The 25906-nt window shown below is 34.8% G+C and overlaps 3 protein-coding genes across 5 annotated transcripts; 1 reads left to right on the forward strand and 2 right to left on the reverse strand.

Moving 5' to 3' along the window:
* Positions 1 to 377: 377 nt before the first annotated feature.
* Positions 378 to 2882, reverse strand: LOC103325742 (metal tolerance protein 10-like). The gene is made up of 6 exons (XM_008227926.2): positions 2478 to 2882; positions 2221 to 2333; positions 1857 to 2102; positions 1580 to 1660; positions 1151 to 1381; positions 378 to 896 (listed from the first exon to the last, which is right to left on the reverse strand). The coding sequence occupies exons 1-6, from the start codon at positions 2659 to 2661 to the stop codon at positions 546 to 548; spliced, it is 1206 nt and encodes a 401-aa protein (XP_008226148.2). The 5' UTR covers positions 2662 to 2882; the 3' UTR covers positions 378 to 545.
* Positions 2883 to 4672: 1790 nt separating this feature from the next.
* On the forward strand, positions 4673 to 9735 carry LOC103325741 (defective in cullin neddylation protein). 2 transcript variants are annotated; one of them, XM_008227925.3, is made up of 11 exons: positions 4673 to 4841; positions 5480 to 5541; positions 6215 to 6351; positions 6781 to 6839; positions 6974 to 6997; positions 7482 to 7564; positions 7689 to 7753; positions 7943 to 7992; positions 8575 to 8676; positions 9093 to 9152; positions 9360 to 9735. In XM_008227925.3, the coding sequence occupies exons 1-11, from the start codon at positions 4839 to 4841 to the stop codon at positions 9465 to 9467; spliced, it is 753 nt and encodes a 250-aa protein (XP_008226147.2). In that variant the 5' UTR covers positions 4673 to 4838; the 3' UTR covers positions 9468 to 9735. The 2 variants fall into 2 exon arrangements, with proteins under 2 accessions (XP_008226147.2, XP_088904444.1); XM_089048318.1 differs by having other exon boundaries at positions 4677 to 4841; positions 6234 to 6351.
* An 8140-nt stretch (positions 9736 to 17875) lies between these two features.
* LOC107881131 (receptor-like protein EIX2) lies at positions 17876 to 21189 on the reverse strand. Of its 2 annotated transcripts, XM_089049406.1 has the most exons (2): positions 18668 to 21189; positions 17876 to 18493 (listed from the first exon to the last, which is right to left on the reverse strand). In XM_089049406.1, the coding sequence occupies exons 1-2, from the start codon at positions 20937 to 20939 to the stop codon at positions 17925 to 17927; spliced, it is 2841 nt and encodes a 946-aa protein (XP_088905532.1). In that variant the 5' UTR covers positions 20940 to 21189; the 3' UTR covers positions 17876 to 17924. The 2 variants fall into 2 exon arrangements, with proteins under 2 accessions (XP_088905532.1, XP_088905531.1); XM_089049405.1 differs by having other exon boundaries at positions 17876 to 21187.
* Positions 21190 to 25906: the final 4717 nt, after the last annotated feature.

Consider the following 25906-nt stretch of genomic DNA (forward strand, 5'->3'; position numbering starts at 1 on the left):
GTACCTCCATCACTTCACACGCACCTAGGTTAACCTGTATTCAACCTCAATTTTGTGTTTGCTTGTTAGAAGTGAAATAGACAGTTTTGTGTATGCCTTAGGGTTTGGATTCTTATATTAAAAGCTAGTTTTCCCCTTCTCATTTCTCATATCCTTCTCTCTTCTCCTATCATTCTCTCCTCCCTCCAGCCATGTTCAAAGTCGTGATGCTCGTGGCTTGAGCATTGACCGGCGGTGTTCATGGTGGCAAAAACGGAAAACATCAAATGATGATATTATTAACTTTTTCTTTAGGTGGATAAGAAGAGCAATCTTTGGGTTGAAAAAGAACCATCCATCACAAATTTTTACAATCTTTGGATTGAGGTTCAAGTAGCTCGAAATAAACATATAAACTTTATTCCTACAGATAAGTAGTAGTTCAATAACTGTGGCCTACTCTATGTTCAATTCCCTCCTTCAAATGGTGGGACTGGTTTTTAATAATTGAAAAAAGAGCTAGTTCAAACAACACTTAGCTAATGTTCTTGTCTAGTGTTTCTTGATCATGAAGACAACTTTGGCTTGTGCTCTGGCCTGTGAGTAATATCGAAGTCCACATGAACAAAAGCTCTTTCAACCTCAGGAAGGTTTTCAAGCTTCTCTTGAAGTGTTTCTCCAATGTTATGTGCATGACTAAGAGACATGTCCCCAGGCAAGACTATGTCAACTTCCACAAAATAGTTGCAACCAAAAGTATAGGCTCTCACTGTCTCAATGTGCTGGATCTCCTTGTCATGGTTCCAAATCAGATATGTCAACTTTGCCAAGTACTCTGCTGGTGCTGTCTTCCCAATCAGTGACCACACATTTTCCATCACTGTTTTTGCCCAATTTCCCATTGTATACAAAGCAATCTGCAGGCATTGTATTTCAAATATATATCAATTACAATTGTTGCCATAAAGTTTTGGGTTAGATATCCTTGTGTTTTGTTCTGATTTTCAATTCGTTCCTTGCGTTCTCAATTTGGCCAATTTGGCCCCCGTGTTTTAATATGTTAACGTCAAATTAGGCAAAAGGGACAAGGACCAAATTTGTCAAATTCAAAACACAAAGACCAAAATGGTGTTGTAACAAAATTAGGTGTTGATTAATATATTGGACTTACAATGATAGCTCCAACAGGGTCAATCCACCAGTAAAACCTGATTGCTAAAACTGCTGATGCAAGACCAATTCCATTAGTGATGACATCAAATAGATGATCTTGTGCATATGCTCGAACAATTTCGTTTTTGAATCTACGACAATATGCCATCAGCACAAACTTCACCACTGTGGCAGACACCATGATCCCTATCATCCATTTTTCTTTCAGTGGGTCCCTATCAGGTTGAGCCTACATGGAAAGAAATTCATAAGGACCTATTTACATTTTTGGTGTTCAAAATTTCCCTCAATAAGAAAAACTTGATGCTTCAAACCATATTGATCTATAGGAGAATGAGTTGGAAATGCAGATATAATAATATATATTGAGTCACTGACTGTGTTCAAGACTTCTTGCTCTACTATCAACTGACGAACTCTTACATACCTTTGTGAGAAGTTGCCGTCCCGATTCGAACAAGATTTGTAATCCAAGAGTTGCCATTACTGATGCAAAAACAACAATTCCCTGCAATGCATTTGGGATTTAGTATATGAATTATGGAGAATATTGCAAGTGAAATGTTCTCATACTGTACAAATTTGGTCTCATGTTCCCATATTGAAATGTTGCTCCTAGAAAGATATTGGTTTAATAAGCTTGAAATCTTTTCCTGTGTGCATGTTTTTGTCTGATGTCACCTCAAATTATTGGATGTGCTTACCACAGGCTGCATCCGATTCTTGCCAATCGGGTACCGGTATTGATTTGGTTTTCTCATTGCATTAGACGTAAACCAAAGAATGAACCCTGACAAGAGGTCTAACAGAGAATCCAATGTTGAAGCTATTACTGCTAATGATCTGCTTTCAAATGAAGCATACACTTTTGCCAGGAAAAGCACCAAATTAGCCACATTAGATGCATATATTGCTATCCTTTCATTTCTTGCAAGTTGGTTCACCTCATCCTGAAATCAAGAGTTTGTATGCAAATTACAATAATTAAGAAAAATTCAAGATTTGAATTAGTGGAGATCATTTTATAGCTGCAAATTACCACTAATCTAAGGCAAATTGACAGCAAACCTCTGTTAAACTCCCAGGCCAAAACCCCGTTTCCGAAAATAAGTCCAACTCATTGAATCCTTTGAGAAGTTTATTCTGCCTCTTGTAATATTCTGCAATTTTTCTTTGCCTCCCTGTGATAGCAATAGAGAGAATTTCAATGTTAATATAAGTTTTAAGACAAATATAATTTGTCTTTGTCAATCACATCTATTAAATTGACATAAAGTGTATGAAAGTACTGCATAAAGAGAAGGACATAAGATAAGAGCTTTTACTTAATGACTCAATAAAAGAGCCAAAGCCAAAATAAGAATCCTTGTTTCTGTCTGGAAGCTTGAAGCCATCCATATTGAGCCTCCATGCTGCCTCAGTTGGCATTGTCACAGCCTCTCCTGTCACGTCCGGTGACAGAAGCTCTGTCCGGTAATCCGAAGAATCTGTTCGAAGATCTGTCACCATTTTTCTCAGCAGAATGAATTTGCTAGGAAGGCAAGCATTTGCAGCTCAATATATAAAGCAAACATAGGCAGATATACAAAGTGTACTATATACTATAATGTCCATTAACCCAAGTAGAGAAAGAATCTGATAGAAACTTGAAATGAATATTATAATCAGTAGATAAGCATGGACAATGCCGGTCTGATACCACGCACTCTTAAAAGTTATATTTTAGCAGCAGTTTTCAGGAAACCGAAGATGATTTTTGAGTATGTTTGCCTATTGGAGCATCAGAGCTGACTTTTGTGCAACGAATATATTAAACGTGTGTGGATGGAATTTGTTCATACCACGCATATTAAATTATAATAATTTGGGTGTGCATTCATTAGATGTGCCCGCTTGCCTTATTTCCTGGAAGGAGACACACCTCGCTCGAACAAATCACAGTTTGACAATTCATCAAAATACAAAAAGAAATTTTCTTTGCACACATGTCAAACTATAATCGACAGAAACCTAGGAGTCTTTATTTCCACGAGAAGGCGCCATGTTGAAAATGAAAAATCTGAAGACTATATTGGGCCAGAAAAGCTTTACACTTTTTGGTACCAATGAATGACCTGGTTACATACTGGACCAGCTTTATTGGGCTGAGTTGAATGGTTTTTTAGATTGGGCAATCTTGGAGTGTAAAAAAAGTCCAGCTATTGATCATGCTTGCATGGGCTGAACAATTTGCAATACTGCGTCGTGCAAATGAGAGAATTTGAATAAATACACACACAGATTTTTAAGTGTGGAAGGGTCGTAGGTAATTCATTCCATTAAGATAAAAGGTATTACACAGTTAGAAAATGCAAAAATAAAATGTTCACTTCCCATCTATTTTTCTTATTAATTGTGATTGTATTTGATTTGATTATAATTTCTTTTACGTATCAGTTCGTTTTCCCCGTATTAAACAATGGATCATCCAATTCATTTAAATCAAAATGTTAAAACCATCAACATGATCGGACTGGATTTTAGCCTTAGCTTCATCAAATTGGATTGTAAAATCTAAAACTAAAACTACATTTGATCATATGCCAAATTTTGAAAATGTTAACATTTTCAATTTGACGAACACCCCGAATTCCTCATGAGAGAAATCTCACAAGAATCAACAAAAACTAATTGCATGTTTTTTTAATGATCAACTAATTTATAAGTAATTATGGAACATAGACACATGGGAACTCATAGCGAATCCAACACACTTTCAACGACCAATGCATGTTGTATGAGTTAAGTGATTACAAATTATTTGTACATGGGTTTTATAGTGATTCCAAGCACGTTTAGCAGTTGATGCATGTTAAAGACAACCATATCACATGTTTATAAATGGTAACAAAGTAGAATACATGTGTCTCTCACAATGGAATCCATACCCATCCAACATCCAATGCATGTTGTATCAATTAAGTGATTACAGACCATTTGTACATAGTTTTTACAGTGATTTCACACGCATTTAACGATTGATACATATTAAAGGTAGTTGTGTCACATGTTTATAAATGCTAACAAATTAGAATACATGTGTCTCTCACAGTGGAACCCACACACGTTTAGTAGCCAATGCATTTTGTATCAGTTAAGTGATTACGAACTATTTGTACATAGGTTCTACAATGATTCCACGTGCATTGATCTGTTTATGCATGTTAAAGACAATTGTGTCACATGTTTATAAGTGGTGATAAAGCAAAATATATGTGGTTCTCACAACGCATCCCAAATACATTTAACAACGAACAAGATATCATATTAATAAAGTGATTACGAACCATTTGTACATAGTTTTCAAAGTGATTACACACGCATATAACGATTGATGCATGCTAAAGATAGTCGTGTCACATGTCTATAAGCGGTAACAAAATAGAATACATGTGGCCCTCACAATAAAAAGAAAGAGAAAAACAAAAACAAAAACAAAGGAAAAAAGGAAATTTTTTTTTTTTGGTCTGAAAAAAAATAAACAATTAAAAACACGGAAAAACAGAGAACCCAGACCCCCATTCAGATAGATACAGAGGGATTCAGTATTTCTCTATTCGCGTATTACAGAGAAATTGAGTAAAACCTAATTTTCTGTCTCTAGGAGCTGTTCAAGGTCTAGGATTTCCTCATCAACCACCTCAAAGATGGTAAGTACTCTAATTTCGAGCTTTATTTTCAATTTCTGTTCATGTCATTGTTTTTGTTGGATTATATATTTGAGACTTTCGGTTTCATGTATAGATACTGTTTCTGATCAGCCTCTCGCTTTGCTACTTGTACTTTAATCTTAAACTTTACTGTTTCACTTTTTTCCTTTTTCATGGTTTGTTCTGGATGTAACTGGTTCTGCAAATTCTAGCAACACTTCTCTGCCGCTATCATGTCGAAGTTTCAATTTTGTAGTGGCTATAACGTTGTTATTGTTTGTTGAGCGCTCTGCTTGGCAGCTGAGAAAGCTGAGGAAAAGGAAATAAAGAGATGTGTCTTTTGAATTTGAGAACGTATACTAGTGAAGGAATTTTATTTTCTCTTCCGTGTAAAGCTCAGTTTAGCAGAGGCTGTTGGTTTCTCAGGTTTTGAAGCAAATTGATGCAAAATAAATTTTGTTGCCATGGAAAACCTTTTCTAATGTGAAATTAAAGACTATTCTCTTATATTTTAGATTTTCTTGACGGAAAAATAACCTTTATGATTAGCAACCCACAACTGATATGCATGCATAATTTTGCTTTGTTCTCTCTTTCTCCCTCATGGTCTCACCTGCTTCACCTTTTCGTTTTGACAGCACAAATTGGGTAGAGGCCACCGGGAAAAGCTCCAGCAGTTCATAACAATTACTGGAGCGAGGTAATTGATAATCATATGTAAATTTTCTTTAGTCTGTCTTAAGAAAGGAGTTTTTGGAGAATACTATGCTTCTTTGAGTTTGGCTTTATTCTAAACAAATATGGGTGTAGCTTAAATGATTTATTCCTGTGTCACAAGCTTGTTGTAATATTGTGAAAAACAGGTTGTGTGAGAGGTGATAAGTGTTTTTATGTCTGAATCCTGCTGTAACATGAAATGCATTAACCACAGTGATGATAGTATCTCAATATAAGAATCTTATAAGCATGCCTAGGTTCATGGGTCTTTATTAAAACCCATTTAGATGTTGAAGTTTTGCTAGCTTACATCTGTCATGCATTGATATTTAAAGCACCCATTTGAACCAGTTGATGTTGCGTGTTTAGTTGTTGATCATGAAGGGTCACATGTAACTTCAATATCATTTTTTCCTTTCTAAGGGACACATGTGCGTTTGTACTGTGCTAGAGTTGGTTGAGTTGAGCAGTTGTAATGGTCTACTTGTTTACGTATCTTTTGAAGTTGAGCTGGAAAAAGTGTGTGTGCACACACATACCTGATTTGTATTAGATTGGTGGAGTTCTTCCATACCTTTTTTCTTTCTTCCTCTTCTTGAGTAGCTTCAGTTTGATTCTTGGAATAGTTGAAAAGCCTAACTTCCCATCATATTCAGTGAAAAAGTTGCTCTGCAGGCTTTGAAGTCGAGTGATTGGCATCTTGAAGGAGCATTTGATGTATTCTACAGTCAGCCCCAGTTGCAAACAAATACTGATTCTAGACATTTGGAGGAATTATACAATAGATATAAAGGCAAGCTCTTCCTTTCCGCTCATTCTTGTCCTCAATCTAGACCTTTTGCACTTTTTTATATCGCATTCATAGGAAATGGAATAGACGGAGATGTAAATCAGTACATAAATCCACAACCATCAAGTGTCAGTCTAAAATTGTATCAAGTTTGTAATAGACGAATACTTGAATCCTAGTAATTTAGTAGTGAGCATGATGGACTTTTCACTGTGATTAAAATATAAATGCTAGATAATAAAAAGTTTGATGGAGTTGGTTTTTGTAAAGCTTCCTCGTCAACTTTGTGTTACTCGAACATATATTGGCGAATAAAAATAATCCATCAAATGTTTTCTTTCTTTGTCCTTTTTTTTTTTTGTGATTTATTAAAACTAAATTTATATGGTTTGCAGAATTCCCCTTTTACTGATGAAATATAATTTTTCTCAGATCCATGTGCTGACATGATACTCGCTGATGGTATCAGCATCCTTTGCAACGATCTTCAGGTAACTGATTGGTACAGATAGTAACTCTCAATTACTGGACTGTAACATTGTTGTTTGTTTCTTATGATTCTTTTCTTTCTTAATTTTTTTCCCTCATTTTTTTGACTAACAAGTAAGCCTCCATAATTTGACAGGTGGATCCTCAAGATATAGTCATGGTACGTATATATGAATGCATAAATCTTTTCAGATCAAGATGTGCATGCTTACCAAGTTCCTTCCAAGTGTAGCCAAATCATTTTTGCGGCAATATTAAAATTCAATCCATAAAGTTCTGCCCCTATGAACTTAACAACCATTATGTTTGAAAGTTCATCAGAAATTCAGGGAACTTATTGCAGAAGATACGGTAGTTTTCTAAGTGGGGCTTATTGCATTTATGGAACAGGCTAAAATAAGATTTCTGGGGTGTTAAATGTTACATTTTCAGGATTGGAGACTACCATAGGACACATGCTAAAATTTAGGGGCATTGGTGAAATTACCTTGAACTATATAAAAGAAATGGATATGCAGGCAATGAAGACTCAAATATATGTTTGCGATTTGCTTGGTGAACTTTTGCTTTTAGTTTGCCTACATTTGTCAACTTATGCTTATGATTTGGCTGGTAATTTTTGGCATGATGGGCTGTTGATGCAGTTAGTTGTCTCCTGGCACATGAAGGCAGCCACCATGTGTGAATTTTCCAAGCAGGAGTTCATAGATGGATTAGAAACACTGGGGTAAGTACAAAAGGTTTCTGATATGTATTTTATTCTTCTAACCTAAAATTACAGTAGGTATTTAGTCCGTAACTACTATTTGAGGAATTCAGTAAACATATAAGTTTACGTTTTCTGATGGCAGGATAGATTCTCTGGAGAAATTCCGTGAAAAGATACCATTTATGCGATCTGAGCTGAAAGATGAACGTATGTAATTATAGTGTTTTAAAAAATTGATCTGTATATCATGTTTGCCTTTTGTGGATACTTATAATGTGAATATATTTGTTGAAATAGCTTGACCCTTCTTTAAAGATGTTGTTTTCATTTGACTTTTGTGAGAGGTATGGGACCTTTGTTCTCCATTGCTGAAATCATCTTCTTTTGATTTTCCAGAAAAGTTTCGCGAGATATATAATTTTGCTTTTGGCTGGGCCAAAGAAAAGGTATGTGTTTTTCGTGCATGCAGATTTTGACTTGTTCTATTTCTTGACTATGCTTATCTCTCAAATTTGATAGGTAAAACTAGGAAGAATCCTTTGATATTCTTGATGGGTGCAAATTTAGAATGGAAACATGTGGACCTGAATGTGCATTAAAACAGACAATTGGGTTAAGCCGCTGTGGTTGAGCGGTAACCTTTCCCCTTCCACCCCAATTGTCACCCGGGTTTGAACTAGCATGAGTTATTGAAATCTTGTGATACCCATTTACTGTATAGTCCCCCTCCCCTTCCTACCTAATACCTATTGGCAAAATAAAAATAAAAATTGTGCATTAAAATATAATTAAAATGTATTCAGCTACAGCTTTTGAAATAGTCTGTGTGTGATGAATCTTTCATAGTTTGAATTATAGATAACATGCTTGAATGTCAACTGGTATCTTCATGTTGTTGTTCAGTACCTTCAACAATTTCAACAATAAGATTTTTGTTGTTAAAGGTATCTCAGATAAATTCTGGTTTTGATCTATAAATATGTGTGTGTATACATATACATATATATGTTGCTTCATTTTCATTTCAGGGTCAGAAATCTTTGGCATTGGATACTGCAATTGGAATGTGGCAATTACTGTTTGCTGAAAAGCAGTGGCCGTTTGTCGATCATTGGTGTCAGTTCTTACAGGTAATTTATGGGATTGAGTATTTATTGAAAGTAGCAGCTACACTGTGCTGCAATAGTCATTTATATTACTGATCATAATCATTGTGAACTTCTTTTCCCCCTTGAACGTCATGAATGTTTGATATGAATAAATATCTCTAAAATTGGAGGCTTCATACATTTACCTTTAGCCCTACGTCATTTTCTTACTAAACACTATACATCTGTTATATCTTAGAAAGTATGTGTGCCTTGAAATAGCATGGATGTCCTAAAGTGATTGTGAGAAATATTAAGTTTCTTCTTATGGCACCAAGGAAAAATGTGGGAGTTATGTTTTTTGCTGCCATACTCCATGCATAACTTTCTTCTCTTTAGTTTTATTATATTCTTGACGTGCATCTGTTAATAATTTTTTCTTCATCCACTCATTTCAGGCTCGGCATAACAAGGCAATTTCAAGGGACACATGGTCTCAACTATTAGAGTTTGCAAGGGTAAGATATCAAGCATCAAAGTGTCACCAAATTTTTTTTAAAAAAAAACAAACAATAAGGGAAAAGGAACATAAGTATGTATTCTTATAAGCATGATTTATATCCGGTTGCCTTGTCCTTCATGCTAATCTGAATTCTGAACAAGGCTATTCCTTTTTTCCTCTGTTTTTGTTTTTCTTTGGTTAACTTTAAACTTTGTGTTTGTAGGCTGTGGATTCATCACTCACAAATTATGACGCCGAAGGTGCCTGGCCCTATCTTATTGACGAATTTGTCGAGTACTTGAAGGAGAATGGTGTAATCCAAAAAAGCTAGTTGCCTGAACGGAGCCAAAACCAATCAGGACTGCTTGAGTGGTGAATTAGGAGTTTCTTCTCATTTTCATTACTGTGATTGAATTGTGCTGCCCTGTGATTGTATTTGGTTTGTCTGCAAAATAAGACAACCAAAAGAGAGAGATGACTTGGAAACCAATTGAAAATCTTATTATTACATACATTTTACAGCCAATTAGGTTGGTGATGTGGTATTGTATGTGCATTGTCTGTCTAGTACAATATATATATTTTTTTGTTTTGATAAATATCTAGTACAATATTGAGATGAGCAAAGTTTTTATTTTCATTGATACTGAAGATGTCAAATGTGTAAATTAGTGTTGGTAATTCCAAATTGATTTGCACGTTGAAATTTCATCAAATTATTTAGAGCACCCAAACAAATACCAATGTCGTTGATGTTGACCATTAAATATTGGGTCTGAAGTTTAACCTTTTTTCAATGCTGGGGAAATGGGATTGAAGGCAATTTATCCTCAGCATCTTATTTTAGAAATACTTGGTGCCGTTTAACAACTGCGCAAACGATTTCGTTTTTATGTTACTTCTAATGAATCATTCAGTCATGGTTATACAAGCCGGCTTACGAGCTCTTAGCCACACTTATCTTGTAATGAGAATTCCTTTTTGACACAAACAATATTGGGACACTTTTGGGAGAACTCACATGTAACAAGGATGCTATTGTGGCAGTATCCCAAGTTTATTATGTATTGCCTGTCAGAAAGTTAAAATACATGACAATGAATGATTGGCTGAGGATAACGTCACAATGGTATCCGTAGTATATGTAAGTTTTTCTCCACTCTCGGAGGTGAATCAGACATACGACCTCAAGTGTATGGAAATACTCTTAACCGTTAAAGCTAAATGCATGTGCAGTAACTCGAATTCTTCAATATTAGAAGCCATGGTAATGAAAATTCGAAATTAAATCGGCATTAGGCTTAAGTTTAATTTAAGAGTCGCACTTTGAATTAATTGATGAAATAAGAGCACACAAAATCTTCAAGATAAAGTACTTTTATTGATTGTTGGTATGATGATGATTAATTTGATTAACAATTCATCCAGCAAATGCAATCAGGGTAACAATGGCCTCCCTGGTATGATTCCTGCTGGCAGGCCAACTCGCAGTCTACCCATGAAGTGCACACAGGTAATGACTCGCATGGTTTGGTACAAGTTTTAACTCTGCCAACCACACCCCTCTCCTCTGTAATTATAATTGCAAAAATTGGTCAGTTCATAAATTAATAAATAATTAATAGCAATTAAATTAATTAATGCATGGGAATTGTTAAAGAGGATCATAAGCTATATAGGGTTTTCTAAATTTTCTTCATACAAGTGGAATTTATATCAACAAAAAAGTTTGACCCTAAAAAAAAATTCCACAAAATAGAGGCAGACTCACGAGAAGCCAAGAGAATGCATAGTAAGAACACAAGGATGAGAGATTTACTAGACATTTTTCTTCAATTCACTCTTTTAGCCCTTCAAGATTTTACTTGATGAGATGGCTTTCTTCTTTGACATATAACTCCCTTCTTTTATATGAGAAAGAGTGATGCTCCTGTCATATTTCCCCACTTACCTTATCATCCCATCCACCATATAAATTTGAAAAAAACATAATCCTATCTTTCCATCAACTATTATTCCTAAAATACCATTTAGTTATTAATTCGAGCAATATTGGGGAGATGTATTTTCTTTATGTTTTATTCTTTTGATCCCTTTTAAATTGATTTTTCTTGTGTGTTTTGTCACTGTAGAGTGAATTTTTTTGTGTGTGTTGATTTAACTGTAGAATATTTTTTATAGGGGTTGGGTTCGTTTAATTTGAGTTTGATTATAGGTTTAAATGATGCAAAATCGAAATAACTTGCTACAATAATAGGTACCTGTGGGAACCCATATTTGCGGAATTGAACATTAGGGATTGCCGAGAACTGTTAAATCATATGGGAAAGAGAAGAGATACTTTTTGATTAGGGAAATATTATGGCTTGATGAATACTGAGTTTTTAAGGAATTTGTTTTTTTATGAAATTGAAATTGAGTTTTTATTTGAGATATTGTCTTAATTTTCTAGTTTAATGTGCTTGGAAGTTACGTATAAGGTCTTGGATGATTATAAAAGGTTACTCCTCTTTCGTATTTGATACACAACAACAATATGATTATCTCTACATCTATTCTCCTATACTTTCACACATTTTATATTTTCTATTAGTATATTTGAGCAACGATTAAGTGATTTGGAGACATATATGCTACTCTTTTATGATTTATTCTAGTATATGTTTTTCTAATTGTCTTAATTAAAATACACTTCATTGATTTAATTGATGTGACATATAATATAGATATGTCACATTATGTGGTATAGAAATGTAGGATAAAAATGTGGTAAGTGTAGCATTACTCAATATATTTTTTCCCTTTATATTGTCAGTATATAACTCTTACCATATTTGTATACCAGATTTCCATACCACTTTATGTGGCAGATGAGGTGGATATCACATCAATAAAATTAATTTAACATTTTCTTTTCTTTTATGATTATTGACATTTTTTAATTGATGTGGTTGTCCACTTCATCTGCCACATAAAATATTGATATAAAAATATAGTATACAAATGTGGTAAGAGTAGCATTGCTCTTATACAATATCTGCATGCACATCTATGCTCATTGGATTCTTTCCTTCTCCTCAAATCTCATTCATTCATTTATGCTCATTTAAACGTAATCCCAGCACAGAAACACAATAAAGAAACTTTCTCCAAGTCAAGAGCCTAGGGCCAACACTTGTTCTGGTTTCGTTTTCGACCTGGGCTGGGGACCGCCAGTTAAAAAACCAAAACTCAAAGAGTTAAAATCTAAAATTTGAATTTAAAATGATAATTCTACACCCAAAAATAAATTTCACAGCAACTCGAAATCAAAATGTGCACGTTAATTGATAAAACCCTTCAGAAATTGAATAATCCAAAAGCTGCTTTTAAAAAAATTACAAAAGTAGTTGAATTGAAGACTTGAACACCAGCTGATTAAATTGGCTAGCTAGATTGAGCGGATTACAAAATTGAAGAGATAAATCAGGATCCTCTTCCAACATTTTTAATCATTAATTATAACTTAAGGTGTTATAGCAAAGAAAAGCGGTGCGTTAAGATGATTTGATACTTCCTGTATAAGATTCACTAGCCTTGTACTTTGCAAAATGATCATTTTATATTCATGAAATAAAGTTTCTAAAAATAAAAATTGTTACTTAAAATTCATGTGCATAAACTAAAACACCTACTGTACATTAAGTCGAGAGCATAGAAAAACATACACATGTTACTTTACGAAAAAGACATCATAGGATTATATATCTACAACATTATATATTATAGGCTGAACAAAAATAAACGACAACAAGTATGACTATTAAACTCAATTTATGTTCTTAATTTTAGATTAATCTCAAATTTTCTAAAAAGAAAAATACTTTTGAACGTAAAATTATTTTATTCACATCCTGTCCATATAACTTGTATATTGTATCGAGTGGTACAAGAAGAAAAGTCCTTGGATGAGTTTTTTATTATTTATTCTCTCTTCTGAGATGTTTACGAGGTTCGACCTGGAGTGTTCTAGTAGAGTATCCATGGATAAACCCAGATGGCTCTTCCACCCACAGGCACACAGTCCTCTAATTGACAACGCATACCATGGTTTACTGGAAACACCAACAGATGTCTATACTTGATGAAAGCAACAGTAAGCTTTAGATCCACCTGTAACCAAAACATCTAAATGCATTTTCATTAATTACCAAATCCTGAAAATCCGTGCATACTTTAAAAAAGGTAGGGTCTAGAATGCCAAAGAACCCATGAATGACGTCTGACTGGTAATTATATATGTATATATATACACACACAGAGTGTTGAAAGACAGATCAAGAGTTCAGTTGTTGAAGACAATTAGAAATCTGAAGATTAAGACATGGAGAGGAAGTTGTTTGGTCTTGTTTTGATCTTGGTCATCCTTCTAACTTCTCGTAAGTACTCTCTCTCTCTCCTCTCTCCTCTTTGTAACAATAACTGATAAATGAATTAATTAATATTTGTGGTTAATATCGCAGAAGAGATGGTGATGCAGAGTGAAGCTAAGATTTGTGAAGTGACAAGCAAAACATTCATAGGGCTATGCATCAAAGACAGAAACTGCATGGTGAGATGCCACAGTGAGGGTTATGGTTATGGCAAATGCTCCCATATCCTACGCAAGTGCCGCTGCCTTAAGCCTTGTGTGGCTGAAGAAACTAAGGAAAACTTGCCCTGAATGATAATATTTTGTAGCTCCTCTGCATCAATCTTGATATGAGACCTATAAGCGTCTCATATCTCGTGTATTAGTGAAATTAATAAATAAAATTACATGTTTGATAAATGAGTTCTTTTCATTTACCGCTCATGAGGATGAGGATATGACCATGGTTAATAATTCTATGGCTGGAGGACTCAGCCTTTTTATTTCCCGAAATGGGAAGGGGAATTCTCACACACACGGTGTCATGTGGGATCCAACGGTGTCATATGTGATCGAACCGAAGATCACCAGCCTGCATGTCACCACAAAGCCAAACCAACAAAAAGGAAAATAACTTACAATAATATTCATTTTCCCATTGAAATATATTTTGTGGAGATCGCTTCTATATGTTTGCAAGGCTTTAAATTGTGATAGTAGTGTTGATATATCTTTAACTAAGAAAGTAAAAATTAAAGCATATAACTCAAAACCAATATCAATTTGATATCTTTAACTAAGAACTAAGTGACAATCAACCAAGTAAAAATCATAATCAGTTGGAAAAAAAAAAATTCTGAAACTACATATCATGAATCAAATTCTTAACCAGATTTTAAGAATGGCGGTAATTTATATATAGCATGTAATCCATCTGGGCTCAGAGCCTTGAGAGGAAGTTCTTTGGCCTCGCATACATGTCCAAGCATAAAAAAGAAAAGTTCCTCTTATGAGTTCTTTGGCCTTACAGATTTCTTTAGCTTTTGTTTTTGGTTTTTTGGTTTTTTGGTTTTTTTGGAAAGAAACGTATAATGAATTAGATAGGAGTGAGTGAAGGTGTGCATGAATAATGATCAGACATTATCAATGTTGAGAAGAACTTTGTTGAAGAATATATAGAATAGTTCCACAATTAATATTATCGAGGTCTTTTGTATTAATATTTTAATATTATCGAGGCATTTTGTATTAATATTTTGTTAAGTTTTCAATGTGAGACTTTGTGTATTCTTACTTTGTTGTATCAATATTTTGTTAAGTTTCCAATGTGAGACTTTGTGTATTCTTTAACAAACTTAACTTAATGATCAATGTATTAAGATCTGTGATTAATTATTTATTATATATGCAGAAGAGATGGTGATGAAGAGTGAAGCAAAGATTTGTGAGGTGTCGAGCAAAACATTCATAGAAATTTGCATCAAAGACAGAAACTGTATGGTGAGATGCCGAAGTGAGGGTTAAGCCCATGGCAAATGCTCTCCCACATCCTACGCCGGAGCCGCTGCTTGAAGCCTTGTATGCAGGCTCAAAGTCAAACTGAGGATCAAAGCTCACCATGAATGTTTAATATATGCATGCTCTGTTACGTACTGCATGTATTACTTGTCCTGTTCATGAATCTGGATATGATGTGTCTCGTGTCATGAAGATTCACTGAAACTAATATAAATAAAGTTTTATGTGCTCATACTTGTAACCCGAAAAAGACAGTCGTCAAATGGGCTTTTGCTTGGTGAGCTTGTGACCAATTATAAATAAATGGGCTTTTGCTTGGTACCCCGTCCAAAAAATGATTGATCGGCTATTATTTTGTCAAAATAAGACACCAAATTGGTATTTTATTTAAATTTTCCCAACAAAATACACATATATATAGAATGCATTACACTGTTTTACTGGGTCAAAATTATAGTACACTACTAAATATGACAACTTTCTTTACAAGCGATCACTTTCAACGCAATTACTAGTGTTACCTTCTTTGGTCTCGTCAAAAAATAAAAAACAAAGCATATTTCCATGATTTCTTTACGAGTAATGTACCACAAAAGCCCCAAAAGCCAACGATAAAGCCAAGGATCATATGCTGACATAGAACCAGTGACGTGGGAACTCCACTACACTTGAGACCCAAATCTGATAAATCTAGGTATTCAAGAGATTTGAGGTTTGCAAGTTCATCTAGAATATGATAACTGAAATAATTGCTGCTTAGCTTTGAGGCTTGCAAGTTCACCTGTGCTGCTATTAAGATCCACTTCATTGAGATTGAGGTATTTTAGGGAAGAGAGATGAGAAAGCCAATTCAAGTTTTTGGAATATACTTCTAATGAAATGACGTGGAGAGAGTTCAAGTTTGATAGGTACCGAAGAGAAGAGGGAATCTCTCCCGCAAACGATGCAAAGGAGATATTGAGATACCTTAGAATTTTAAGCTCCCCAAAGAATTTAGGAATGTGGATCCTTTCAAAATTATAATTGATGGACAATGGGTCGTAGCTCCCATTCGAATTTACGTGACACATTGATTGAGTGTGTGTGAAACACTCACATATTGGTTGAGTGTCCTTAACCCGTTTTGCAAGTCAGCAAGTTTGCAAGTCCAATCAGGTACATGGAATTATATGCATTTTCTTTTTCTTGACTAAACTGTAGTCTACTTTTTGGCTGCTTAAATTGTAATTCCATTTCGTAGAAAGTGGTTAGTTGGGCAAATGATAGCCAATGCCAAGCTTCTCAGTACTTATTTATATGCTGAGTGCTGGAAAGAAATTAACTCATGATGATATTATTGAATTAAAATTACAAATTCTTTTTCTTTTCTTAATTAAAGGGTTCAGCAACGATATCATGGATGATTAATGATGTTGTCCCCAAATCCTTTTTCTTTTTATATATTTTTTAATTAAACAAGTAATTACATTCTATGTTGCACGGACATGGGTACGGGGACACGGGAACGCGACACGGCGACACGGAAATTCTTAAAAAATTAGGACACGGCAATTAAAATAATAATTAATTATCAATACTTTTCTTTTTGCTTAATTAATTCTCAATACTTTAATGTCACATAATTCCATAAAACAAAACAAATAACTCATTATTCATCATCCATAAATAATAATTAATACACCATAAAAAAGAATCGTCCTTGTTGCGTTTCTTTTCCAAAAAACAGAAGAAAAGAATCTTCACCTCACCACCAAGTCCAACTCTTCTACTGTTATGGAGGGACATAAGAAAAAAAAAAATAGAAAACATATATAAAAGCATTTGAAAACAAAGGAAAAAAAATTGCAAAAAGACTCACCTTTGCAAAAGTTGGAGAAGAGGAGAAGAGCTGCTGCAACGGAAGAAATGAAGTGAAGTGGCTGGCTGATACTTTTGTGAGATTCATTTAGATTTAAAAATTTATTTTTCCACTTTTAACCCATCTTTTTAAAACTATTTCAAATCAGTCCACTAAAGTTTCAAAAATCACGTTTAGACCCTTACTTTTATTTTCAAAATTTCAATCTGGTCCCTACCATGTCAGAGCCGTGTCTTGATCGTGTCGGAGCCGTTGACTGTGTTGAAGGCATGTCGGGGTCGTGTCGGAGCCGTTTCGGCATGTCCGACACTCCAACACTCCAGCATTTCGGAGTGTCCGTGCAACATAGATTACATTATGTAATTATATTATTTTAATTTTTATTACTATTTTATTCTCTTTAAGCAAAAATAGTGGGCCCTGCACATGACACATCATCATTTCGACTTCCGGAAGACAATGTAAGATTTGACCATCTTAATTGACGTCTTTTTTCTCTTTTTCACATTAAGATATATATATTGTCACTAAGAGAGAAATTCGAACTTAGACCATCTTATCTTTCAAAGTTGAAAAGAGAGGTGTTAGGTGTCTCTTGCTTTCAGTATTTTAGTCATAGTGATAAAGTTGGTCTTGTCTTTGCTGGAAAAGACTTATTTTTCTAATGAATTGGATTGTAGAACCTAAAAGAAGCCAGGACTACTTCAAACTAATAAAGACGGTCGTAAAAAAGAATTGCTATGTTGGGGATACGCAAGAAACGTTGTCTGCTGCAAGTGGTTTGTATTTGATTTTGGGTTGTCTGATTATGTGTGCAAGAGTTTTTGTGACTTTAAATTGATTGATTTATGTAGCTCAACACTACAAGAATTTTTGTGGCTTTTGCTTGGTACCCCGTCCAGAAATAATCGATGGACTATTATTTTGTCAAAACAAGAAACCAAATTGTCTCAAGAAAAAACATACATATATATATATAGAATACATTACATTGTTTTACTGGGTCAAATTATAGTACATTACTAAACACGAGAAAACTTTCTTTGCAAACGAGCTACTTTCAACATAATTGCTAGTGTTACCTTATCTTTGGTATCGTCAAAAAATCGAAAATAAGCATACCTCCATGATTTCTTCACGAGTAATGTACCACAAACACCCCAAAAGCCCACGACAAAGCCAAGTACCATGTTGACGTAGAACCACAACTTATCACTTCCATCTTCATTATTGGGTTTTGCATTTGTAGGAGTAAAAGTGTCATCTCCGGCTCCGGGGCATTTTTTTGGAAGCGGAACCCCACACAATGATGGATTGCCCATATATATGGACGGATCAGTGAACGTTTGAAATTGGTTGCCCAAAGGAATTCTCCCCACCAAGTTGTTATAAGCCAAATTCAAGTGCGCCAAGAATGTTAAAGATGCAAGGGTTTGAGGAATCTGTCCTGAAAGATAGTTGTTTGAGAGATCAAGAGTTTCGAGCCCATGCATATTTCCAACCTCTGAGGGGATCTTACCAGTCAACTGATTTCTCGACAAGTTCAAGGTACCCAAAAAAATGAGGCTACCTATCTCTTGAGGGATTTCACCTTCCAAAAAATTTGATGAAAGATCAATGCTCTTTACCAGCATCAGAGTGGTGTTATACACGAGTTCTTGTCCTTTTAATGTCAGCGTGGTTTGCTCATTATATATTATATGTGATTCATTGGAATCATCACGAAGAAGCGCAGTCAAATTATTGAAACAGGTGGGAATAGTACCTGAAAAGTTGTTGTGGCTGAGGTCGAGGATGTGAAGGTTGCCAAGATTGCACAATTGTCTGGGAATTTGTCCAGTAAAAAAGTTGGATCGCAATCGTAACATGTACAACATGGATACATTTGATCCTCCTATCCATGGAGGTATGCTCCCAGATAATTTGTTGCCTCCAAGATCGATACTTTTCAAAACTGAGCAATTGTGCAAAGAATGTGGAATCTTACCGCCAAAATTGTTGTTGTTTAGCTTCAATATTTTAAGAGAACTTAATACTCCCATTGAAGTGGGAATATTACCAGAGAGATTGTTGTAGGCAGCATCTACAATTTTTATTTGGCTCCCCGAACTCCATGCGTGAGGGAATTCTCCAGAAAAATGATTGCTCCTCAAGGAAAGGATTATTAGGTTTTGTATGTTGCAAATAGAAGGTGGAATTGTACCATTCAAATGATTCTCTGAAAGATACAATTCCTTCAATTTGGGCATGAGCTGGTCAACACTCGAGGGAATTGGCTCGGAAAATAAATTGCTTTCAAGATCAAAGGAAGATGCATTAGTGGACCAAAGTGGGAGTGGTCCCTCAAATTGATTATGATCCAAACTTATTCTTCTTAAATTCGGAAATCTCATCAATTTGTTGGATGAAAGCCTTCCTCGGAATTCGTTGTAAGATAAATCCAACCGTATGAGTTTGGAAGACAGCTTCAACAACCATTCCTCAGGTATAGAATCTGATATTCCAGTTCTACTAAGGGTGACATCTTCCAGTTCAGTCTGAGATTGAAGCCATACCCCAAAACCAGGACCTACTTTACAGTTGAGAATATTAATTGAGTGGAGCTTGAAAGGAGGAACCCAATCATAAGACACGTTGAAAACAAGGGACATGAGCTTGAAAGGAGGAACCCAATCATAAGACACGTTGAAAACAAGGGACATGGGCTTTTGTATGTCATCTGAATCGGTGCCTATTAAAAGCCCTTTCAAGTTGGTGAGATTAATGAAATGGGCTTCCGTTATATTGCCTTCCCAAGAATTCCCAAACAGACGGAGTTCAACTAGCTCGGAGAGTTGTCCTAGACTTTGTGGAATGGACCCGTTCATGTAATTACCAGTGAGGTCCAAATACTGCAAACTTTTTAACATTCCTAAGGAGGCCGGCAATTGGCCTTCCAGCCCGCAACTAGACAAATCTAGTGACTCTAATACTAGTGTATTATTTGGACAATTTGACAAACTCCCCCAAAACTCTTCAATCCCCCCTCCACTAAAATTGTTCCACCTAAGATTTAATGTCTTTAGCTTGCATAAGTTTCCAAGGACTCTGGGAACTCCACTATCTTTGAGCCCCAAATAAGATAAATCTAGGTATTCAAGAGATTTGAGGTTTCCAAGTTCAACTGGAAAATGAGCACCGAAAGAATTGCCGTATAGATCAAGTCTTTTGAGGCTAGTAAGATTGAAAATCCAGCTGGGAAATGAGAAAGTATTGAAATCATTATGTGAAAGATCAAGGACTGAAAGTGAGGTGAAGTTAATCCTCTGTAGAGATAGTGGATGGCTTACTAATCCACATTGAGATAAGTGTAACTCCAGTAAGGAAGGAAGCATGTTAACAACATGCAGCCAATTTGTGTTGCTATCAAGATCCACTGAATCGAGATTGAGGTATTTTAGAGAAGAGAGATGAGAAAGCCAATTCAAGTTTTTGGAATGTTTATTGGGTGAATAATAATCAAAATCACCGACATCAAGATAGTTCAAGTTTGATAAGTTACCAAGAGAAGGGGGAATCTCTCCTGCAAACAGTGCATAGGAGATATTGAGATACCTCAGAGTTTTAAGCTCTCCAAAGAAGTTAGGAATGCGGATCCCTTCAAAATTATTCCAACTTAAGTCCAGGTAATGCAAGTGTTTCAAGCTAAGCAAAGAAGGATTTATCTTACCCCACAAGCAAGACTTGTTATAAGCCTCCCACTCTTCATCATACCCCCGGACATATGGATATGGATTGCGGAGATCCATTTGGGAAACATGACCGGTGCGGTTGTCGCATGAAATCCCTTCCCAGCGGCAGCAATCATGACCCGCCCAAGAAGAAAGCCTACCAGAGGGATCAGTAAGATCTTGTTTGAAGCTCACAAGTGCTTTCCTTTCTTCCTCAATGCACACTGATTTCGGTTTCACAGCAGTACTGGTTGCAAGTCCAATACCCAATAAGCACAACGAAAGGAGCAAATAGTGAGAAATATTGATGAGGTGATGGATTTTCATTTTTTTGGGAATCAAGTTTTCTGAATTTGATGAAGATGAGCAGACAAGAAGTGGACTCGATGATGCATTTATACAAGCAGGCTGGTCGCGCGTGTAAAAATGAAACCCAAAATCAACGGTGGAGGTCGTCAATTTAATTTATTGTGGTAAGTAGATGTACAAGAAAAAAGAAAAATGTAATGCCAAAGGGTTTGTATTGACACCCTGAAACTGATTATTTATCTTCAGATTTTCTACTTTTTGTTTGCTGCTCTCTCAAACGGTTCTCTCTCTTCACTTTCACTATATCATCAATGGACATTACATTACTATCTGTGCTGCTGGCCCACCTTCAAATTACAAACAACGTGGCAGTGCCAGACAAATGGCCCGGACCACTAGAGAGAGAGACTAGTTGGGGTTGTGGTTTACGACAGTTGTGGTCCAAGTCCTCAACCCATTTTGCAAGGTTGCAAGTCCAATCAGGTACATGGAATTATCATGAATCATGATTATATTTTTCCAGGTCCAGGTCTCCTCTACCCATTTTGCAAGTTTGCAAGTCCAATCATGCACGTGTAAACTGTACTCAGCCTTTTGGCTGTTGAAATTGTAATTCGATTTCGGAGAAGCCTTTTGGCTGGCTTCTTACTTCTGCATGATTATATTCTTTATTATGCCCAGTTTGATTTGTGATGAATAAATATTATATATATATATATATAATATACCTATAAATAAGCTATCAAATTTGAAAATTAAAATACTAAATGGTCAAGTGGTCAAATTTGAAAGAAAAAAAAAACCATATGACAGTAATTACACCAAACTTTTAATTACTTTTTATTAAAATAAGAAAAAAAACTGACCCATTAAATCCTTGGAATCGGCATTGAGATTGTTTTACCACAAGTCACAATGGAAGAATCAGAAATTGTTTTACCACTGTTTTTATGGTTGATATCGTATTATGCATGAAACCTGACAGAGCCACAATGTTTTCTTTAATACTCATGATGCTGTTATGGCCGAATATTCACTTTTATGTGTGCTATTTTGACACAAATGGGTATTCAGTTTTATTTTCATTTTTTAATGGTAAGTGAAACATGTAGTAGAAAAATTAAATCAAATGCCAAATGCAAAATTTTGTTTACATCAAATGTTGTCCCATCCTGAAATTTCAAACAACGCGTGATAAGAGTTCTCTAATCTAGTCTCTATATATAATATGACAAGTTTGAGCACATAAAAAGCATATATCAATCAAGAGTCTCACAATTTTTGGTTTTGTGTATGGTGCCAAAGCATGCTCTCATCAAGTGGCTCCTTTTCCTGGACAATGACTAACATCCACCGGGTTATATACTCTTTTAGATGTGGAAATCTTGGATATCCAAATATAAGTCTTTGGTGACTGGTAGGTTTGAGAATTAATACATATGCAGTGGAGACTTTGAGGGTCTCCATAGCATCTATTATATATATATATATATATATATATATATTATAGTAATATACTGTTATGTATTTGTATATGTATATTATTTCAAATACTTTATGTTTTGATATCCTACATGTATTGTGGCGACTTATTAAGGCACAAGGAGGTAGTTCAAATTGCTTGCTCTAATGGAGATGCACTTCAGGTGTACAGATTATTTCCATTTTCAACATTTAAGTAAATGTCTTTGTCCTTTTACTTTAATTTATTTTTATATTACTCCATTTACTTAAGTTTACAATGTAAATAATGAAGCACCCCCTATTTGAATTCAAATAAAAATACCAGAAAATCAAATTCTCACTAAGTCAAAATATGAAAAATCGGTTTTAGTGTAAAATACAATTTAGGCTAAAAATGATGGCTCATTAAGTCAATATATACTTCATACTAAAATCCCATAAAATCAAGTTTTCTTATTTCATGTGTAAGGAATAAAAGCCACCAAAAATTATCTTGAGAAAATGATTATTCCGAAAAACCATTTTTCATACTTAGTCAATATTTTTTCATGTATGATATGAATGCATAAAGGGGCCTAAGGTTTGTTTTTAATTTGGGAAATTTTGATTTTTTTCCTTTCTATTGGATTTAATGGGGAAAAAGCTTTAAAGATATTTGCTAAATCACTACTCTTTGTCTATCTCTTGCAATTTTTCTTGCTTAGAATGTATTTGTCTATCCCTTTGTCGAGAACAATTATGATTGCAACCAATAAGCGATATAATTCTTGACATATGTGATATATATACACTATTTTTTGTATGTATTATGAGTTCGAATTTTTGATTCTTTATATTTTGTAAGAGGCCCCCAAACACATGAAATTCTGGTTTCGCCATAATATATGTCTCAAGATGATAATTTCACGAACCTCATGAACCATTTGCGATAAAAATAGAAGAACTAGTGAAATAAAACAGTTACTTATTTTTCATTACAATACAATGAAAATAAAAAATAAAAAACATCACATGGTACATAAATTTCATAGTTATCCAAGTGTGGTGAATTCAAGAACTTATTTATGTTCAAATCAAAATTTCCTTTGAAAAGGACCCACTTTTTTTTATTGCAATTGCTAGCCTTCCCTTATATATATATATTCCTTATGTTATCAACCCGTAACTTGTTCACAAATAAGGTGCCATGCTAATAGAACCAAAACATAATTATTATTGTTTGTATGAGAGATTGTTGTCTTTGAAAAATGTGCGAGGTTCAATATACCTACAATATATATATATATATATATATATATATATATATACCTATAAATGTGCGAGTTTCAATATACGGGCTAATCTAGGACTAATTCAAACTAATTAAGGTGTGGTAACCAGATAATTAGCAGGATGTGCTCCTACTGGACCCCAAGAAAGACATATATGGGCTTTCTTGGTGAGCTTTTAACCAATTAGCGAATATGGTGGGTGACCCAGGGCGGTTGCTAATAGTAGTGTTTTGTTGGTGAGATTGTGACCAATTATAATACTTTCTTGAAGCACCATATTCATTGATTTTGTAGGATACAATTAGATGTCAAAACGGTTTTCAATTTATCTAATTTTTTGCAAAGATGATTTATGAATGTAGACTTAAAAAATAGATGATTTGGATCGTTAAAAAAAAATTCGTAAGGGACCTTAAAGGGTGTCCTCAAATAAAATTAATTGAAGGATCTCTCACTAGAAAGGATCATATATAAGCTTCAATTGAAGGATTCTTAAAATAAGTTATTTGAGGACACCCTTATAACCCATTTTTTTTTTATTGTATTTCACTAATATAAACCGTCGATTTTGTAGATATTCATTCAAAGATTATCTCTACAAAAAATCATGAATTCGATATCATTTTACCACTCAATTGAAATATTAAAATTTTAGTACTTTCTTGAAGCATCGTGTTCATTGATTTTCTGGACACAATTGGAGGTCGAAACGGTTTCGATTTGTCTAATTTTTGCAAGGATAATCTATGAATGTAAACTTAAAAAATACATGGTTTGGATCTTTGAAAAAAAATTAGTAGGGGATCCTAAATGGTGTCTCTCGAATAAAATTATTTGAGAATCTATCAATAGAAGGGATTGATATATATAGAAGCCACGAGAGTCTTTTCTCTCTCCTGAGGAGCTCTTAGATATCTCCTATTTTAGGAGGTGATTAGAGCCTTTCTATCGGACAGCCCTTGCCAGGGCATAGGGGCCCAAGCCTCGTTTCATGATTCCAGCGGTCTTAAGCTGCCAAGGCATTCTTTGCGAACGAAACCAGCCTTAGGCAAAATGAGCCCGAGCTCAAGCCCGGGTTCATTGATGTCAACAACAAAAAATTTACAAAAAATACAAAAATTCAGAATTTTTTAAAAATAAATACTTAGTTGTATTTTCACTTTCACACCAAAACTCTAAACAAATTTCTCTCCTCATATCTGATGTAAATAGTTGTTCAAACACTACAACCTTTGGAAAGGGTTATTCTTATTCACTTAAATAGTATGTTTATCTTGCTCTTACCCTTTGTCACAAATCGATGGAAGTCTCTTAGGGAGATGATTGGAATTTTTCAAATTCCTCTCTAAAATTTGTCTAAAAAAGCAGTTTCGAGAGCCCATTATAAATGTTTAAGTAGAAGAAAAAAGAAAAATCTATTGCCAAATGCCAAACGGTTTGACACCACATTAGAAAGGGATTGAGCATGGCGCCTTGAAATTACAAAGAACGTGAGCGAGGGGTCTTTCTAGTCTCCACATGGCTTGACACCACATTAGAAAGGGATTGAGAATACACAAGATTCCAGGTCCAATCAAGTACATGGAATTATATCCATTTTCTTGACTAAACAGTAGTAGTCTACTTTTTAGGCTGCAGAAATTGTAATTCCATTTCGGGGAAAGCGATGATTGTTGGTCCCCAAATGCATAGTTGGCTTCTTACTTTTGCATGAAACCTGGCACAATTGCCATAAGTTACAATAGAAGAATCAGAAATCGCTTTACCACTTTTTTTTTTATGGTTGATATCGTATTATGCATGAAACGTGACAGAGCCACAATGTTTCCTTTAATACTGATGATGCTATTATGCCAAATATTCACTTTTATTTATGCTATTTCGACACAAATGAGTTTTCAGTTTTATTTTCATTTTTTAATGGTAAGTAAAACATGTAGTAGAAAAAATAAATCAAATGCCAAATGCCAAATAGTGTTTACATCAAATGCTGTCCCACCTTAAAATTTCAAACAATGTGAGATAAGAGTTTTTTTAGTCTAGTTTCCATATATAACGTGATTGACAAGTTTAAGCAGATAAAAGCTCATCCGCCCCTAGACCTTGGCCTATATATCTATCAAGAATCTCACAATTTTTGGTTTTTCGCTTGCATCAATTACGACCGTTGTGGCCAAAGCCTGCTCTCATCCAGTGGCATATCTTCCTTGGACAACGACTTACATGCACCGGGCTATATACTCTTTTAGA

This window comes from Prunus mume, linkage group LG3 (assembly GCF_029339155.1).
Source record: "Prunus mume cultivar Tortuosa linkage group LG3, ASM2933915v1, whole genome shotgun sequence".
Lineage (NCBI taxonomy): Eukaryota > Viridiplantae > Streptophyta > Magnoliopsida > Rosales > Rosaceae > Prunus > Prunus mume.

What these genes read in the sequence shown, in the direction of transcription:
- LOC103325742 (XM_008227926.2), bottom strand. Translation starts at nt 2,661, where the DNA reads ATGGTGACAGATCTTCGAACAGATTCTTCGGATTACCGGACAGAGCTT. An exon ending in AGAATCGGATGCAGCCTGTG is followed by an intron (nt 1,661 to 1,856) that starts GTAAGCACATCC and finishes AATGCATTGCAG; the next exon opens with GGAATTGTTGTTTTTGCATC. An exon ending in GACGGCAACTTCTCACAAAG is followed by an intron (nt 1,382 to 1,579) that starts GTATGTAAGAGT and finishes CTTTCCATGTAG; the next exon opens with GCTCAACCTGATAGGGACCC.
- LOC103325741 (XM_008227925.3), top strand. An exon ending in TCCTTTGCAACGATCTTCAG is followed by an intron (nt 6,840 to 6,973) that starts GTAACTGATTGG and finishes ATAATTTGACAG; the next exon opens with GTGGATCCTCAAGATATAGT. An exon ending in TTGGCTGGGCCAAAGAAAAG is followed by an intron (nt 7,993 to 8,574) that starts GTATGTGTTTTT and finishes TTTTCATTTCAG; the next exon opens with GGTCAGAAATCTTTGGCATT.
- LOC107881131 (XM_089049405.1), bottom strand. Translation starts at nt 20,939, where the DNA reads ATGAAAATCCATCACCTCATCAATATTTCTCACTATTTGCTCCTTTCG.